We start from the raw sequence: 19,815 nt of genomic DNA, 5'->3' as shown, positions 1-19,815 counted from the left end.
CATATTATATCATTAGCTCGTTACATATCATGTGATCTTTTGACGACTTTTTTATGGCGCTACGTTTGAACGTCAAACGCAGATTCGACTCATTTGTTGAAACATCCCAGACGGCGTGTTCTCTCTTTTGGGAGGCCCGAAGGTAATTCATTACTAGTTTTTCAAAGTTTATTTTCAAAATATATTTATGACATTTGACAACTGCAACATAGTCATTATTATTCTTTGTTTTATTTTTAGTCTCTTCCTCCTGATGACGCTATTCATAGCGAAACACGATTGGTGTTGAGGAAATGAGGAATTGTTGGACACTTTGCTTTAGCTTTTAAATTAAGATATTTTAGCTACACGTTAATTTTTCATTTTGGTTTTTGTGGTTGTTGTGGAGACTCACTTTATTCAATATTATTTCTCAACCAGCTATAACAACATGAAGTAACAACTTGGAATAATTTATTGCACCTAACCAGTCATCATCAACGATCAGCCTTCAAAGACAACTTTTTTTGAGCAAACTCATTTATGAGTGGTGAACTTTATAACATCTTGTGAATTCAGCTAAGTACTCATCTATATATGACAAGTTTGCTAGAACAATTTATTTTCTACAAGATGTTTAGGGCTGGTAGGGAGGTGAGTGCAATGATGTAAAAATTATATATCTTCATTCTAATAATCTGCTGGTTTTGAATAAGATATCACACTGAGCACTCTTAAAATCATTTTTAATGATTTATTAATATTGTTTATTATTTAAATTCACTTATTAAGTGTAACAATGCTTTCTTCAATGTATCCAATATCTCTTTTAAAATTGTTCTGAATAAGCAATTGTGTGAGCTGATACAGTGTTTTGAATTATTCTGAGACATATTTTCAATTGTATGCCCGCTACTCTGTTTACATTTTTCCTTAATGTCATCTTTGCTGCAAACCTTTGTATGCCACAGGATGTATCTAGGTAGCTTAAAACTGGAAGACTCGGATCAGCTTTGAATGCTCCCAGTTCTTGTAGAAGATCACTCAGATACAATAGCTTGTCATTATCTCTGCTTGTGATTTTTGGAAAATGATCTATTCTCCTCATCAAGGCTCGTTGGATGGCTTCTGGGTTGCCATATTGTTGCTCAAGCCTCTTCAACATTTCTTGCAGGACCTGGGCTTCACTGTGTTGAAATGCATCTTTCAGCCTTTTTACTTTCTCTGATGATTCAGGTTCCAACCATTTTGTCATCAAGTTCATCTCTTTTCTCGGAGTGGGTTTTCTTAACTGCTATGCAGTCTTTAAAGTTGGCTTTCCACCCTCAATACCTTTCTGGGCGGTTGTTGAACTGGGTAAGTCACATATTCAACAACTTCTTGCATGCCATGTCTGTTGCTAGATCTTCCCTTTCCAAGGTCTCCATCATGTCTGCAAGAGGTATTTGGCCACTTGCTGCTGTTTGCCTAGAGTTAGGTGCGGAGAATGGCATCTCTGGTGCCTCTTGCCTAATCTCGATGTGTGGAATTGGGCTTGGCTGATCATTCATTGGGTGAGCCCAGTTTCCATAGGGAGCTAGAGTCAGTGCTTGAAAGGTCTTAGTTCTTGGAGTGGTAACCAATGGTCACGCACCCATGTGCGTACTTGCATATGGGCCACTGTCTTGGTGTTTTGTCTCTATAGTGTGCTTCACATCAAACTCGTTTCTTGAGCACCCCACTGCCTTTGCTTTGAAGAGAGGTGTGCTTAGTAACCTGTGTCACCAAGGAATTCACTTTAGGCTGACTAAAAAGTTAATACTCCTGTGTCATAGGATACAACCTGGACATGGTTATCACCACTTTGAGAGATCCTTCAGGAAAATCCCACTGCTCCAAAATCAAGACTTTAATATCTGGATGCCAGGGAAATGCAGAGGACTGAACCCTCACTCCACACATGAGGAAGGAGGAGGTAGAAGGAGCTGCTCATGAGATCTGGTAAGCAAGCAAACTTAAATAAACAAAGAACTGTAGGATTGTCCCCAGGTTCTGAAGTCAACATAGGATCTAAAGTGCCAGCATACTGTCCCAGGTCCCCTGCCACGAGAGGAGCATCTGTAGAAAATAAGGGATCAGTAAAATCATCACCACTACCCTAGAATGAGGTCCTGGACAGCTGCAGACTGTGAAGATGACATGTCTTGGGAGGCCATGTCTTGACGAGACAAGTCCGATGCGAAGCGTGACTGAGCAGGAGAAGCACAGCTTTCATGATAGGCTTTCCATAAAAACTTCAAGAAGTGTGAGAAGGCATCTGTCCCAATGAGCACTGAGTCACCCTGTGATGACTCTACTTTGCGTTTCTTGAGCTGCGAGACATCCGCATCCTTACACATGGAAGAGTCACAATTTCCAGGCTCCAAAAACAGAAAAGGCTGCCCCTGTGGGCTAGCTGCTCTTTTTGCCATCTTAGTGGCAGAGGAGAGGTTACGCTGGCAGCTCTTGCCTCTCCGGTTTGCCCATGCAACACATGGCAACACATGCAACACATGGCAAAAGGATGCTCCTCCTGAGGTGCAGAATTTGTGCAATCCTGGCATGAATCTGGGGTAGCAGAGTCCAAGGACTCCATCCCAACTAGTTTTGAGGCAGAAATTGAAGTTTTGGAAGTGCAAGGAACTTTAGGAAAAAAGATAGCTAAATATCCAAAAAGGCCCCCATCAAGATTTTTGCACCTAAAAACATTTTTAAAAAACACACCACTAACAAAAGTTCAAAACAGATCAATTTAGGATTTTTTAGGAGGAGGAAGGAAGAACAACAATCAGGAACCCTCAAAAATCTGTTTTTCTGAACCCCCACCCGATTCACCTCATAGGCTGTAACAGCCTTACTCACTGTGACCTATGCTGACAATGTGCTGCTGCCTGCCTCTGCTCTTTATAGTAGCTAGAAAGGAGAATAATCAATGCCTCATGCTGGAAATGCTTCTTCAATGCTGATCTTCGAGCTGCCAGTCAGACATGGTGTCTGACCGCAACCCCCACCCCCACAGACCGACAGACATGTTATCAGAAGAGGGGAGGTAAAAAATGCAGCTGACCTGTGATACACCACTGAGCCTCCTACAGATGCCTAACAGCCAGCGTTCAAACCCATGCTAAACAGTAGGTGAGAAAATAAAAGCCGAACGGCTCCAAACTCTACAAATACTTGTGCAGGCTAGCTAACAGGTACCACCAGGGATCGGCCTGTCAACTGTCGACCTCATTCTGCTTCTTCTCGAAGCAAGCAGAGCTGATACCAAGTCGAAAGCTTCGAGCACTGAAAACACCAAATAAAAGTCAAAAACACTAAATAAAATAAGAAAAAGGAAGAGCAGAACACGTGCATAAGAGAAAATTTAATGCAGGTGGCAGTAAAGCTTACAGTGAAGGAGGAGGATCACAGAAAAAATCCAGATTGATTTCCTACTATATATGGCTTGCGGCCATGAGGAAATAACCTGCTTCTCCAGAATAACACACTTATTGCACTGGAAGAGCGGTTAACATAGCTGGTTTTTAAAAAGGATCGCATAAGTTCCTGGAGGAAAAGTCTATAGTCTGCTATTAAGACAGACATGGGGAAAATTACTGCTTCCCTGGATTAATAGCATGGAATGTTGCTACTATTTGGTTTTTTGCCAGGTTTTTGTGACCTGGATTCGCCATTGTGAAGACGGTATACTAAGCTAGATGGACCATTGGTCTGATCCAGTAAAGCTATTCTTATGTACTGCATTAGGATTTTAGGACCTGGTTTAATACTTACAGTACATAAGGCCATTTCAGTTTAATTTCTGGAAGTTAGTGCTGTTTTCATATGGTAAGGTCCCAGGTTTATGTATTGACCTTACTGAGATGATATCAAAACTTTTTAATATAGTTTAGTTTGTCATATCATCATACAAGGCTTTAGACATTTTGTAGTAACTGATGTGCTGATCTGATAACTCCCAATCTCATGAAACAGCAAAATCAACAAGCTTTCAGAGAAAAAAGGGCAGAGTGGCAGAGGGCAAGTGTGTGTGTGTGGGGGGGTGTTTGTCAGAGAGAAAAGACCAACTTTTGGCACTAATGGCAACTTTTGTTGAGATCTTCTACATTACATTAGTGATTTCTATTCCGCCATTACCTTGCGGTTCAAGGCGGATTACAAAAGAAGATATCTGGCAATTTCCAGGGGAGATAAAGAGTAGAGCAGGTTGCTTCGGGGAATTGGGAAGGTTCTTGCGGTATCAGTTTGTTTTCAGGGATTTATTGGAAAGTAGATTCTTTATTTATTTTCTGAACGTTTTGTAGATTGGAGATTTGGTTGTCTAGTTTTGCTGCTTGTGTGACTAGGAGGCCATCATACAGTTTTTTCCGTTTAACTTCTTGCTCTTATAAATAGGCCCCGTCTAAGTGTTATTGTTCATTTTCACTCTGCTTATAAGAATGGCACCATCTTGTCAAGGGGCCAGTTTATATGAGACTGAAATATAATAGAATAAGCAAAGTATGCCTTGGTCTGTATGCCAGTTTCAGTGGTTAGTTACTATTTAGCAATAAAATGTCCATTTCAAAATGTCTGCTGCCTGGAGCTGAGATACTTGGTTGAAAAATTTTCAATCTAGGGCAGTAGTCCCCAACCCTGTCCTGGAGGACCACCAGGCCAATCAGGTTTTCAGGATAGCCCTAATGAATATGCATGAGAGAGATTTGCATACAATGGAAGTGACAGGCATGCAAATTTGCTCCATGCAAATTAATTAGGGCTATCTTGAAAACCCAATTGGCCTGATGGTCCTCCAGGACAGGGTTGGGGACCACTGATCTAGGGGGTACCTGGCATGAAGAAGTTCAGAAACACTGGTCTAAAAGGCCATCAAATGCAGTCTGATGTTTATAGCAGTAGCCAATCCAGGTCACCTGTACATAACAGATCTCATAGAACAGATTCAGTCCTTCTTACTCATACTCATGGATAAACAAAGGCTTTCTCAAGTCAAGATGGTTAATAATGGTTTAAGGACTTATTTCAGGAATTTGTCTTCGCTAACCTCTTTTTAGATACCATTATGACAACTACTTCCATCAAGCCCACCCAAACTCTGCTCCAGATCTCACCCCCTTTACTAATTGTAATACAATTTTTTCCATTCATTTCTCGTACACACACAATATACACAGCAAATATAAATTCTCAAAACTGACAGATTTCAATTGCTATAAAATCATTTTCCCTACCTTTGTTGTCTGGTGACTTTATTTTTCTGTGCTTTCAACTATGTTTTCAGTGCCTTCTTATCCATAGACTGTTTTTTTCTCTTTCTTCACTTTCTGCCTCGCATCCATCTTTAGAACAAAACAACAAAACACCCCACTCTTAAATACTGGCCTGGGCTAATCTCCCAAAAGAGAGTTACCAGGTTCACTTTTTAAACACTTTATGGACCTAGTGACACTATTTTGGGAGATTTGGGGTGCTTTGTTTTATTTGAACCTTTTTGTCTCTCTTGAAATTGGACTGCATATTTAAATCCCTGGCTTGTTTGGATCATACTTGCATCCATCTTTGGCATTAACCTAACATTCAATTTTTCCATTTTCTGCTTTCTTCTCAAAATCTACTTTTCCATGTCTTACCTTCCCTTCCTCTCTCTCTCTCCTTCCCTACCCTCCTCCCAGTGGTCCAACATCTCTCTCCTTCCTTCCCCTCCTTCCCAGTCTGGCATCTCTCTCCTCTCCTTCCCATAATCTGGAATCTCTCACTACTATTACTACTATTATTATTATTATTTCTATAGTGCTACCAAACTCCCCTTCTTCCCTTCCATTCTATGGTCTGGTATCTCTCCCTTTCTTTAGTCATCTCTCCTCCCCCCAGTGTAACATTTGTCTCTCTCTTCCTCCTTTCTGCACCCTGCAGTCCATCTCCCTTCCCGTCTTCCTTTCTAACCTCCCTCCTAGTCCAACATTTCTCCCTCCTTTCCACCAGTCCAACATTTATTTCTCTCTTCCTCCTGCATGCTGCTTCTCCTCCTTCCCTCCACCAACCAACTTCTCTTCATGAGTCCAACTTTTCACTCTCTGCCCATTCCCCCTTCCCGAGTGTGATATTTCTCCTTCCCTCCTTTCTATCCTCCCCATCCATCTTGCACTCTCCATGAGTCCAACACTTTCTGCCTCCTGCATGCTTTCTCTCTCTCCTTGCCTCTTCCCTCAAGTGACATCCCTCCTTTCCACCCCCCAACCCAACATGCTTCTCTCCCCATGCACCATTTTTCCCTCTCCTCCAACCCTATGTCCATTTCTCCCTCTCATCACTCACACTCATCCTGAAACAATTTTCTTTCCTTCCCTCCCCCCTTCAGTCCGGCATATGCATATCTCTTTGGACGCCCCCCCCCCCCCTTCTGTGTACTTCTACACTAGGGGGCCCTCCAAAGGCCTGCATGTTTCCCCTTCTCTTTAGCGTCCTCCGGCTTCCCCTCTGGCTTCCTGGTCTCACATTCAAAGCTAATTACGGCAGCCTGCAGAGGATCACAGGTGCTGTAGCGATCCCAGCAGGCTACCGTCTGACTCTGCAGTATGTTCCCTCTGCCACAATCCTGCTCCTGACGTCAGAAGCATGGTGAGACTGCAGCAGAGGAAACGTGTTACGGATGCCAACGGCAGCCTGCTAGGATCACTACAGCATCGGCGATCATCTGCAGGCTGCCACAATTAGCTTTGAAGATGAGACCGGGAGGCCAAGGGGGAAGCCGGAGGACGGTAGAGATAAGGGGGAAATCTGCCGGCCTTTGGAGGGGGCCCTAAATCTGCAGAGCAGAGGGTACCCAGCGCTGGCGCCTATGCAGCACTTCCCAACTGACCCTTGCCCCCTAAAGCAGAAACATCAGCAGCAGTGGACGCCCAGCAAGAAGCAGGGCTTAGGACAGGCTGTTTGCTGCCAGAGCACTGCCACTTCAGCTTTAGGAGGCCCGAAGATATGGGGATGAGGGTTGGTCAACAAATCAGCGAGCCCAATTTTTTTAGAAAACGAACCAGTTTGAATCGATTCACCAAAGTGAATTGATCAATCAGGCAGCACTATGCAGCGCTAGCGCCATACTAGGTAGGCAAGTCAGCTAGCAGGCATCTCTCTTCCTCCTCAGTGTGCCGCGGCACACTTGGAATCTCAGGAAGCACAAAGTTTGCGATACACTGTTCTGCACAATACTGAAGGTATTGTTGCACTATGAATTTATGAAGACACATTATGATAACCTCTTATCTATAATAATAAAACCCTAAGCGCATATGCACACTCCTACATGCGTGTTCCGTGATCAGTAGGTCCCTAGCAGGTGGGAGTACGTATGCACGCTTAGGGTTCTGTTTACGTGTAAGGCAGTTCAGCGTCGTCACCCTCCCCCCCCCCCCCGGTGCACCCGAACCCCCGTTTACCCTCCCACCCAACCTTCCCACCACGAGACAAACACAAACCTCCCGGCTCCAGCAACGTCCGCAGCACTCTAAACACGCTGCTTCGCGGCCTTCTACTGCCCTGATTTCCTCTGCCGCGTCCCTGATGACATCATCAGAGACAGAGACACGGCAGAGGAAATCAGGGCACTAGAAGGTTGCGAAGCAGCGTGTTTAGAGTGTTGCGGACGCTGTTGGAGCCTGGAGGTTTGTGGTTGTCTCGCGGGGGGAAGGTCAGTGGGGTCGGCTGCACGGCGGCGGTAGTGGCGGGGGGGAGATGGAAACATGCTGCTCAAGGGTTATACTGCGCAGGGGGATGGGAGGGAGGCAGGCAGGCTGGCTTCGGAGGGTGGGGATGGGACAAAGTCTGTAAGACAGCGAGGGGGACATAGGAAGGAGGCACTGGGGGCACTAAGGACATAGGAAGGGGCAATGAGGGCACTAAGGACACAGGCACTGGGGGCACTAAGGACACAGTAAGGAGGCACTGGGGCACTAAGGACATGGGAAAGAGGCACTGGGGGCACTATGGACACAGGACGGAGGCACTGGGGGCACTATGGACATAGGAAGGAAGCACTGATGACACTAAGGACATAGGAAGGAAGCACTGATGGCACTAAGGACATAGGAAGGAAGCACTGATGGCACTAAGGACATAGGAAGGAAGCACTGATGGCACTAAGGACATAGGAAGTAGAGAATGACACAGGGAAAAAATCTGTCCCTGTCACTGCACTGTCCCCGGCCCACCATCCTCTGCACCACCCCGTCACCGCCGTTCCCTTCACCGCCCCGTCACCGCCATCCCTTTCACCATCCCGTCACCGCCATCCCATTCACCGCCCCGTCACCGTCCCCGCAGCATCCATATAAGCCTCAGTACTGCGAAACACCATGAAGACAGAAGAAAATCCTGCCAACACTACTACTACTATTGCACTGAGAATCTGTTTCAGTGCCTCTGCCCTGTAGTAAAAACAGAACATAAAATAAATCAATTGACTTGTCCTCCCTTGCAATGACGTGTCCCCCATGTTCACATATAGCTCGAATCAGGTCAATTGTGCACACTAAAAATGCAGATGGATCTGGAACGTGAGCGCAGGCAGGCAGTGATACAAAAACAGTGTTTTTGCAGTGTTCCGCCATCTCCCTCCCTCCATCTCACCTTAGATGTAGAGTATGCCGGCTTTCTTTTTCGCCCAGCCGCACGTGCGGGTGCTCATTTATTCAATATTCTCCTCTGATGCAACCGGAAACAGGAAGTTGTAAGAGAGGAGAAGATTGATCAACTCGAGCAGCGCGCAAGCACGGCTTTTTGAACGCGTGCGGCTGGGCGAAAAAGAAAGCCGGCATACTCTACATCAGTGTTTTTCAACCTTTTTACACCCGTGAACCGGCAGAACTAAAAGAATTATTTTGTGGACCGGCAAACTACTAGGACTAAAATTTTAAAACCCTGTTTCCGCCCCATCTCCGCAAGCTCGGTCACCTCAGTAACTATAGAAAAATAGACAAATATAGTGCAAAATATAGACAGCAGATACAACTTCTCAAAACTGACACATTTTGATCACTAAATTGAAAATAAAATCATTTTTCCTACCTTTGCTGTCTGGTGATTGATTTCATGAGTCTCTGGTTGCGTTTCCTTCTGTCTGTGTATCCTTTCTTTCATTTCTTTCTTTCTGCACTCAGGCCCAAGAATTGTCCCTTTCTATTCCCTCCCTCTTTCCTTCCTATGTCCTTAGTGCCCCCGGTGCCTCCTTCCCATGTCTTTAGTGCCCCCAGTGTCTCCTTCCCATGTCTTTAGTGCCCCCAGTGCCTCCTTCCCATGTCCTTAGTGCCCCTTCCTGTCTTTAGTGCCCCCAGTGCCTGCTCCCCATGTCTTTAGTGCCCCAGTGCCTCCTTCCCATGTCCTTAGTGCTCCTTCCTGTCTTTAGTGCCCCCAGTGCCTCCTTCCCATGTCCTTAGTGCCCCTTCCTGTCTTTAGTGCCCCCAGTGCCTCCTTCCTATTTCCCTCACTGCCTTCTACACTTTGTCCCACCCCCACCCCCCGAATCCTGCTTGCCTACCTTTCTCCCTCCCTAGCCAAAGCCAGCCTGCTGCCTCCCTGTCGCTCAAAAAAAAAATAGCCTCCTTCCTTTTCCCCTGCTCTTACCGCCATGCTCAATGCTGCAGCTACTAAAGCTGACAGGAAGTCTTTCCGACTCAATTCTGAAGTCGGAGAGGACGTTCTGTGCCAGCCAGGCAGCGATTGGCTGGCCCAGAATGTCCTCTCCGACATCAGAATTGACGTCGGAAAGACTTCCTGTCGGCTTTAGTAGCTGCAGCATGAGCATGGCGGTAAGAGCAGGGGAAAAGGAAGGAGGCTTTTTTTTTTTTTTTCGCGCGGACCGGCAGAAATTCAACCGGCGGTAAGGAGGAGGGAGGGAGATGGCGGGGACCGCGCAATCCTTGATTGCCTCACTGCGGGGACAAGTCCATTCACCGCTCCACGGGACGGTGAATGGCCTTGTCCCCGTCCCGCAGAGGCCATTATTTTTTCTTCCCCGTTTCGGCGGGCTACCCGCAGCTAAACGCGGCTAGCCGCGGGTAACCCGCCACCGTGTCATTCTCTAATAGGAAGGAAGCACTGATGGCACTAAGGACATAGGATGGGACACTAAGGACACAGGAAGGCAGAACAGGGGGCACTAAGGACATAGGATGGGATCTACTCTAGCACACGTTAATGTAACAGGCTTAAACACTAGTTTTCAATATCATTCTTAATCATTTCTAATATTCTATTTGCTTTTGATCACCACCATACACTGATTTCAACATATTGTTCACAATGATACCACAATCCTCTTTCCTGGTGGTGAAACCTATTATGTAACTCAGCATCATGTACCTACAGTTTGGATTATTTTGCCCCATAATGCATTACTTTGCATTTATTCTTATTCAATTTCATTTTTTATTTATAGCCAGTCTCATAAGGTTCTCTTGCAATTCACCGGGTACTGGAAAATGTGTACAATATCTGAAAGTAACTAATCTTGAACTAAACTCAGATCCGAAGATCCAAAATCAACAGCAGCTTGTGATATACTACCGTATTTGCCGGCGTATAAGACGACTTTTCAGTACCTTAAAATCCTCCCCAAAGTCGGGGGTCGTCTTATACGCCGGGTACTGTTTAGAGAGCTGCACGGGGACGCCCCTAGGGTCGCGGGGATCCCGTGGGGACGCCCCCTAGGGTCGCGGGGATCCCATGGGGACGCCTCCGAGGGCCGCGGGGCTCCTGCGGGGCTGGATGCTCAGTCTTCTGGATGTACGCGGCTCTTCTTCTCCCTACCTTCTCTGCTTGCAGCACAGAGCCGAACGGAAGTCTTCCCGACGTCAGCGCTGACGTCGGAGGGGAGGGAGGGCTTAAACAAAGCTTAAACAAAGCCCTCCCTCCCTCCGACGTCAGCGCTGACGTCGGGAAGACTTCCGTTCGGCTCTGTGCTGCAGGCAGGGCAGATAAGGAGAAGGAGAGTAGCCTCGCGGTTCGAGTGGTTACCAAGGGAGAGGGGCGACCGCCCCGCCCCGGTTGCAGCACAGCCGGCCAGGTTCCCTTACTTTTGTGGCACTTCCCCGACCGACCGATAACAGCCCGGGTCCGACAATCCTCCCTGCCCTGTAGCTGCGAATCGAAATTACCTTCTTACAGCAGCTGTAAGAAGGTAATTTAGATTCGCGGTTAAGGGCAGGGAGGTTTGTCGGACCCGGGCTGTTATCGGTCGGTCGGCGAAGTGCCACAAAAGTAAGGGGACCTGGCCGGCTGTGCTGCACCCGGGGCGGTAGAGAAGGTGTGCGGAAGAAGGGGTAGTCTTATACGGCGAGTATATAACAAAACTCTATATTTTAACTAAAAGTTATACGCCGGCAAATACGGTACTTTGAATAACTACTACATTGACAAATTTGATCAATTCATTCATCACTCCCTTTTCTGGGTCATTTATTAGTGTTATAATGCACTAGTCCAAGTAGAAATCCCTGGGGCATGCCATTAGCTACCGTTCTTCACCGAGAAAAATAAATTTCATCCTGCTCCATTTCCTAGTTTTTAAACAGTTCCAAATTCATAACAGGATATTTTTCTACATATTTAGCTAGAAGAGAAAGACCAAAAAAAACATGAGATTGACTTGAAGATGACGAATAAGAAAAATTGAGATAGTAATAAGAGGCCAAAAACTGGTAAAGATTTTAAAGACATGAAATATCATGATTCAACCAATATATTCACAGTTTCCATCACACTGAGAGAGCACAGCATGATGATCGGATTGCTAAGAAAGGCTCTTTATCAAACATCTTATATTTTCTGGGCCACTGAAGCATTAACACAAATATTTGCCTTATTTTAAATCAAAAACAACAATTCAAATCAATTCAAATCCCTTAGTCAAGAAATTATGAAATAAATCAATTAAAAGCAATTTTTTTTCCACAAAAATGCCTTCAAAATAAACTTCAACTTTTTACAATGCTTTTTCAAGTTACCTATCATTACACTGCAGAAACCTAAAAACAGACAATGCTACTTTTCAATGCTGTTTTACTAAGGTGCACTATGCATTTTAGCATGCACTAAATATACGCGCATGCTAACTGCTAATGCGTCCATAGACTAACATGCACGCGTTAGTGTTTAGTGCGTGGTTAGCGCACCTTTGTAAAAGAGCCCTAAGTTGCACTATACAAATTGAAAATGTATACGCTTTGGATGGGTGTGGGTGTGGGTGTGTTAAATACATACCTGAATAGTTTGGCAAGCATGGCTGCCATTGTTTGTAAGGATAGCAGATATGGACTGCAATGTCCTTCCTGTTTCTCCCCATGAAACTACCAGACTGAAGAGGCAAGCACAGGACAGTGCAGTTAGTGAATGCCCCACACTGTCATTCATTCCTGTGCTGCGTACAGTTATTTCTAAAAGGAGCTGGAAGAGAGATTCTGAAAACAGAAAACATAATTAACCAGATATTAAAAAAAAAAGAATGTTATGCTACAATTGAAAAAAGCTTGAGCTAAATCCAAAATCCCTTATATCAAAATTTAACAACTTTCTTTTCATCATTATCCTCAGGAGATATGTATTAGTTATCCCATAAGCTTAATTTGTTTTACAACTTAGCTACTCACGTTGTTTACATTTACAAAAAAAAAAACCAACCTAGGATCTGATTTACCCACTTTTGATAGCATTTACACTTTTCCCCTTTCTATGGGTATAGACCAGAAAGCACAGTTACTTACCGTAACAGTTTTTATCCAGGGACAACAGGCAGATATTCTCAACAGTGGGTGACGTCACCGACAGAGCCCCACAGCGGACAGCGTCGAAAGCAGACTTACTTGAAGATCTTTGTAAGAGCTTCCGAGTGCTGCACTGCGCATGTGCGAGTGCCTTCCCACCCGCGTTAGGGCGCACGTCTCCTATGAGGAATCTCAATTCAGATACCTAGCTAAGAAGTCAACCAGGGGAGGAGGGTGGGTTGTGAGAATATCTGCCTGCTGTCCCTGGATAACAACTGTTACGGTAAGTAACTGTGCTTTATCTCAGGACAAGCAGGCAGCATATTCTCAACAGTGGGTGACCTCCAAGCTAAGCATAATGGGATGGAGGGAGAGTTAGCAAGTTAAGAAAAAAGATTTTGTAAAACAGATTGGCCATCCCTTCTGGAGAAAGTATCCAGACAGTAAAGAGAGGTGAATGTATGAACCGAGGACCAAGTGGCAGCCTTGCAGATTTCCTCAATAGGAGTTGATCTGAGGAAAGCTACAGACGCCGCCATAGCTCTAACTCTGTGGCCCGTGACTCGACCCTGCAGAGGGAGATCAGCCTGAGCATTGCAGAAAGAGATGCAAGCAGCCATCCAGTTGGAGATGGTTCGCTTCAAGACAGGATGCCCCAACTTATTTGGATCGAAGGAGATGAAAAGTTGTGGGGCTGTTCTGTGAGGTTGAGTGCGATGCAAGTAGAAAGCCAAGGTATGCTTGCAGTCCAAAATATGGAGAGCCACTTCTCTAGGGTGAGAATGAGGCTTTGGAAAAAATACTGGAAGAACAATAGATTGATTGATGTGAAATTCTGACACAACTTTAGGCAAGAATTTGGGGTGAGTACAGAGGACCACTTTGTCATGGTGGAAAACTGTGAAAGGTGGATCCGCAACTAAAGCTTGTAACTCACTGACCCTTCAAGCAGACATGAGGGCAATCAGGAAAACTACTTTCCAAGTAAGGTACTTGAGATGAGCCTTATTAATTGGTTCAAATGGAGGCTTCATCAATTGAGCCAAGACAACATTGAGATCCTAGACCACTGGGGGGTGGTTTAAGTGGTGGATGAACATTAAAAAGTCCTTTCAGAAAGCGGGAAACCACAGGGTGTGCAGACAGAAGTTTCCCATCAAGAGGCTGATTAAAAGTAGCAATCGCACTGAGATGGACTCGGATAGATGTAGACTGAATTCCAGATTGTAATAAGTGAAGTAAATAATCCAGAACAGAAGCCAAGGAGGTAGACATTGGCTCCATATGGCGAGTGGAACACCAAGCAGAAAATCTAGTCCATTTCTGGGCGTAACACTGCTGAGTGGACGGCTTTCTAGAAGCTACCAAATATCTTGTACAGACCGAGAGAACTATAGAGAGTCTGTTAGGTTGATAGGTACCAAGTTGTTAAGTGTAGAGACTGCAGGTTGGGATGTAGCAAGGATCCTTGACTCTGAGTAAGCAGAGAGGGAAAAACTGGTAGAAGAGGCTCCCTGGTGCTGAGTTGAAGTAGAAGGGAGAACCACAGTTGTCTGGGCCACTGAGGAGCTATCATAATCATGGTGGCATGCTCTGTCTTGAGTTTGACAAGAGTCTTGAGAATCAGAGAGAATGGAGGGAAGGCATAGAGAAACTGACCCGTCCAATCCAGGAGAAAAGCATCTGCCTCGAGACTCTGGGGAGAGTATATTCGAGAGCAGAACTGAGGCAGCTTGTTGTTGAGGGGAGACGCAAAGAGGTCTATCTGAGGGATTCCCCATTGAGCAAACACCTGACAGAGAGGCGAGGAATTGAGTGTCCATTCGTGAGGTTGCAGAACACGACTCAATTTGTCCGCCACACAGTTGTGCTGACCTTGAATATATGCAGCTCTGAGAAAGATGTTCTGATGGATTGCCCAATCCCACAGCTTCAGAACTTCTTGACAAAGGGAGTGAGATCCCGTACCTCCCTATTTGTTGACATAGTACATGGCGACTTGGTTGTCCGTCCGGACAAGGACTATGGTGTCGTGAAGGTGTTGAAAAGCTTTGAGAGCATTGAAAATCGCTCTGAGTTCCAACAGATCGATATGACAAAGACGGTCCGCAGGAGTCCAATATCCTTGGGTGCGGAGTCCGTCGAGATGGGCTCCCCATGCATAGGTTGATGAGTCTGTTGTGAGAACCTTCTGATTAGGGAGATTGTGAAACAGTAAATCTCTGGAAAGATTGGAAAAGAGCATCCATCAGTGGAGAGACTGCTTCAACAAAGGAGTTACTGTAATTGGTTGAGAAAGCGGGTCGGTAGCTTGTTGCCACTGAGATGCCAGGGTCCACTGAGGTAAGTGAAGGTAAAGTCTGGCAAAAGGAGTCACGTGAACTGTAGAAGCCATGTGACTGAGCAGAACCATATTTGTCTTGCTGAAATTGATGAGAGATGAAACACTTGATGGCAAAGGCGAATGAGGGTATCCCGATATGGTGGAGGTAGAAACGCTCTGAGCTGGACAGTGTCTAGAGTGGCCCCAATGAACTGGAGAGACTGAGATGGGGTCAGCTGGGATTTGGGAAAGTTGACTTTGAACCCTAGACTTTGGAGGAACATAATAGACTGTTGGGTCACTGTAATAACCCCTTGTTGAGAGGGGGCCTTGATAAGCCAGTCGTCCAGGTATGGAAAAACTTGAAGACCCTGGGCACGGAGGGCTGCAGCCACCACCACCAGACATTTTGTGAAGACTCTGGGGGATGAGGCGAGTCTGAAAGGAAGAACTCTGTATTGTAGATGAAGATTCCCCACCTTGAATTGAAGATATTTGCGAGAGGCTGGATGAATCGGGATATGAGTGTAAGCCTCTTTGAGATCCAGAGAGCATAGCCAATCTCCCTGATCCATCAGGGAATATAAGGTTGGTAAAGATAGCATCCGAAACTTCTCTTTGACTAGAAATTTGTTGAGGGCTCTGAGGTCCAGAATGGGTCGCAAATCCCCCGTCTTCTTTGAGACTAGAAAAGAACGGGAATAAAAGCCCATGTCCCGTTGGATTAGAGGAACCTCCTCGACAAATCGAAGGCAAAGAAGAGCCTGAGCTTCCTGAAGAAGGGAAAGTTGCGACGAATTGGAAGGACACTCTCTTGGAGGGCAATCTGGAGGCACCTGAAAAAAGTGAAGTGAGTATCCCTCTCGAAGGATGGTGAGAACCCAGAGATCTGAGGTGATCATCTCCCACTGGTGGTAAAATTGGTGAAGACAACCTCCTATGGGCAGAAGAGAATTTTGATGCAGGGAGGTTGGTATGCTCAGACTGGGAATGTCAAAAAGACTGAGCTGGTTTAGTCGCAGCAGGAGTCTGAGCCTTCTGCTGTCGTTGTTGTTGTGGAGGCCTTCTAGGCGGAGGCCTGGAGAAAGCTGGTGTCATTTTTTAGGGATAACGACGTGGTGGTTGCTTGTATGGCCAAGCAGGAGGAGTATTAGGCTTCAGCTGAATCAAGGAAGCAAAAGAGCGCTCATGTTCAGAGAGGCACTTTGTAGCAGCTTCAATAGAATCATCAAAGAGCTCATTACCCTAGCAAGGCAAGTTTGCTAGACAGTCCTGCAGATTGGGATCCATATCAACAATGTGGAACCAGGCGAGATGGCGCATGGCTACTGCAAAGGCAGAAACTCTAGAAGAGAGCTCAAAAGCATCATATGAGGCTTGCAGCATGAACAGTCGAAGTTGAGACAGAGTTCTGATGATCTGTTTAAATTCAGAAAGCCTTTGTTCCTCCAGAGCCAGATAGAACTTAGGCATCAATTTGAGGAAATGGTTAAAATAAGCAGTGAAAATGTAGTTATAATTGAGAATTCTGTTAGCCATCATGGAATTCTGGTATAACCTACAGTCAAAACTTGTCCATGGTACAGCCCTCCCTGCCTGGAGGGACCGCAGCGTAAAGCTTAGATGGATGAACTTTCTTTAAAGAAGATTCCACAACCAAAGACTGGTGAGACAATTGAGATTTCTCGAAGCCTTTGCAAGGTACTGTGCGATACCTAGATTCCAGCTTGGATGGATTGGCTGTAATGGAATAAGGAGTTTCCATATTCCTTAAAAAAAGTTTGCTTCAATACTGGAGTCATAGGAAGCCTCAAGGTCTCCTTGGGTGGATGAGGCAGCTCCATGTCGGTCAAATATTCAGGTGTATATTTGGAATCAGAGTGGAGATCTAGTTGAAAAGCTTGTCCCATGTCGAAGACGAACCAGGCAAAAGAGGCAGACTTCGAGGTCGAGGCACCTTCCGGAGTGCGAGACCGAGGAACTACTGAGTAGGACGGAGAAGCCTCTCTGGAATACTGAGACAAAGGTTCAGAGTCCAGGCGCACAGTGATTGAGGAAGCTGCACTACCTGCGTGAGGCAGAGTCAGTGAATGTTTGCGCTTCAAAACCCTCAATGGTGAGGTCCCCGGGGTTCGAGGAACAGAGTGGGTCGAGGTAGGAGGAGAAGACTCCCTCGGAGGCGGTCTCGATGGAGGAATCCTCGGAACAGAGTGGGTCGAGGTAGGAGGAGAAGACTCCCTCGGAGGCAGTCTCGATGGAGGAATCCTCGACCTCAATGGACTTCAAGGAGAAGCAGCCGGTGTAATAGCTTTGCGAGACTTATGTTTAGATTTGGAAGAAGTCTCAGTAGCCTTGGATAAACGAGGCATAGAAGTCTCAGTATCCAGAGAAGGCGAAGGTTTTTGTGGCAGAGATGTCTTCTGAGGAAGCTTGGAAGCGAGATGCCTCGAATGCCTCGAGCGTTGCTTCGGTCGAGGTGGAAAAGACAGTGTCCGAGGAGTAGGTGAAGAGTCACTGGATGAAAACCGGCGAGGCTTCCGAGTCTTGCCTCGAGGTGCTTCGACAGGAGTCCCAGACTGCTGCTCAGGCTGGCTCGAAGGAAGCAGGGTCGAGGACGGAAGGAGTTGAGCCACGACCGAGGAAATCTGAGTGGTCAGAATGGCTTTTAACATGTCCTCAAACATAGGCACCGAGGCAAAGGGATCAGGTCTCAAAGGTGCAGCAGTGCACTCCAAGGAGGGCGACCTCGAGGATGAGTATTCCCAATGCTTGGAGGCACGCTTAGCTGGAGTTCTCGAAGAGGCTGGCAGGACCGCGGATACGGCCTGGGATGCCTGAGACTCTGGAGGCTATTTAGGAATGGTACCTGAAGGAGAGACAGGAGACTTAGCCATCGAGGATGACTTCAGAGGAGCTGCTGGCGAGGCCTTCGAGACCGAACATGTCGAGGTCTTAGTTGAGGCAGAAGCTGGCGTCGAGGTCAAGGACTTAGATGTTGAGGTCATCCCCGAAGCCGAGGTCGAGACCTTCTCAGGCGGTTGGTCCATAGTGCCAAAAAGTTGAAGTAGCTTGGCACGGCGTCGACGAAAAGCCCGAGGTTGAAGGGTAGCACAGCACAAGCAAGTGTCGGGGCAATGTTCAGGACCCAAACAAACAATACACTAACTATGGGGATCGGTGATTGAAATGGTCTTGTTGCACTGACTACAATTTTTGAACCTGGTAAGAGGCCGGGACATAGAAAAAACAAAGTCCAACGTACCGAACGAGGTGAGCGGCCAGGCCTAGGCCAAAAGGCTGCTGACTGGAAAGAAAAAAACAAAAAAACAAATAAACTTTTTTTTTTTAAAAGAACGAATGGAAACGCGAGCACAGCGACTTAATAATAAAATAATAAAAAGCTGCGGTGAGAGAAGGCAACGAAGGCTGCAGAGCTGAAAAGAAGAGGACTTCTCGGCTCCGCGGAAAACGTTAAACTGAGGTTCCTCACAGGAGACGCACGCCTTAACTAGGGCAGGAAGGCACTCGCGCATGCGCAGTGCAGCACTCGGAAGCTCTTACAAAGATCTTCAAGCAAGTCTGCTTTCGAGGCTGTCCGCTGCAGGGCTCCATCGGTGACGTCACCCATTGTTGAGAATATGCTGCCTGCTTGTCCTGGGATAATAATGTATACAAAGCATATACTGTACATAAAATATGTTTAAACATAAAAGAAGAAAAATGCTATGAAACAAAGCACAAAGCAAAAAAGTAGGAGGACCAATACAAGGTTAAAAAGCAGTTTTATTAGTTGGACTTGATGCAGATCTGGATTTTTTTTTTTAATTATGGATATACAATTCTCTCCAGAAATTTTTTCCAGCCGGGTGGCATGAAAAAGTAGCCTGGGGGGAGGATGGGGAAATTTGGTGGTGGGGAAAATTATGTGTGTACTATTTTTATTAGTTAATTATTATTAATTATTTTACAATGCTCAATATGACTTCCTTTTTTAAAGTTTGACACTTGTGCCAGAATATTTTTATTAAATTTAAGAAGTATCCAGTTCTAGAAGTGAATAATTAGATAATTGCCCTCGTTCAAATGTTATAGAGCAGGGGTGTCAAACTCAAATCACATAAGGGGCTGAAATCTAAAACAAAGGCTAAGTCGCGGGCCGGATTTTTTATTAAGATCCTCCCTTTGCTGATGCATAGCGTGGGTCCCAGCGCCGGCGGCTGCTCCGACACTCACAAGACTTCTGTAAGCATCGGATCAATCGCCACCGTCAAAACCCACGCTGCGCACCAGCAAAGGAGGGAGTTAGTCTTAGTAGAAGTACAGGGATACAACCTCTTCAACCCCACGCCGGCTATAAAATAAATAAGAGACTTTTTCTCTATTTTAGGTCCTAGTTCATGCTTGCTGTTTAACACCAGCTATAGCAGAATACACATTTCAAATCTGACATATTGTAATCATAAAATAGAAACTAAAATTATTTTTTCTACCTTTTGTTGTCTGATCATTTTGCTTTTAGTCCCAGTTTCTCTTTCTGATTTTGCCTATCTTCTAATTCTCTTTCCAGTGTCTGCTGTCCATTTTTTTTTCTCCTCTTCTCTCTTGCTCCAGTCCCTGTCTCCAACATATTGATTTTTTTCTTTCAACTTTTCTCCTTTTTTGCCTCTGTCCACTCAAATCTCGCCCTCTTTCTCATCCTTCTTCTTTTTAAATTTTCAGTTACCTATCAATTTTCCATCT

General features: G+C 45.6%; 1 protein-coding gene across 9 annotated transcripts in view; it reads right to left on the bottom strand.

Annotated features, from left to right (window-relative positions):
• Positions 1-19,815, bottom strand: part of MYCBP2 (MYC binding protein 2) — a 977,923-nt gene that overhangs the window by 909,114 nt on the left and 48,994 nt on the right. For all 9 annotated transcript variants that reach the window (XM_033949399.1, XM_033949405.1, XM_033949401.1 and 6 more), the window contains exon 5: positions 12,253-12,449. In XM_033949399.1, the coding sequence (XP_033805290.1) occupies positions 12,253-12,449 (197 nt within the window). The remainder of the gene's footprint in view (positions 1-12,252; positions 12,450-19,815) is intronic.

This window comes from Geotrypetes seraphini, chromosome 6 (genome assembly GCF_902459505.1).
Source record: "Geotrypetes seraphini chromosome 6, aGeoSer1.1, whole genome shotgun sequence".
Taxonomy (NCBI): Eukaryota; Metazoa; Chordata; class Amphibia; order Gymnophiona; family Dermophiidae; genus Geotrypetes; species Geotrypetes seraphini.
Note: the sequence above shows the minus strand (reverse complement) of the source record. Positions and strands in the feature narration are given on the sequence as shown.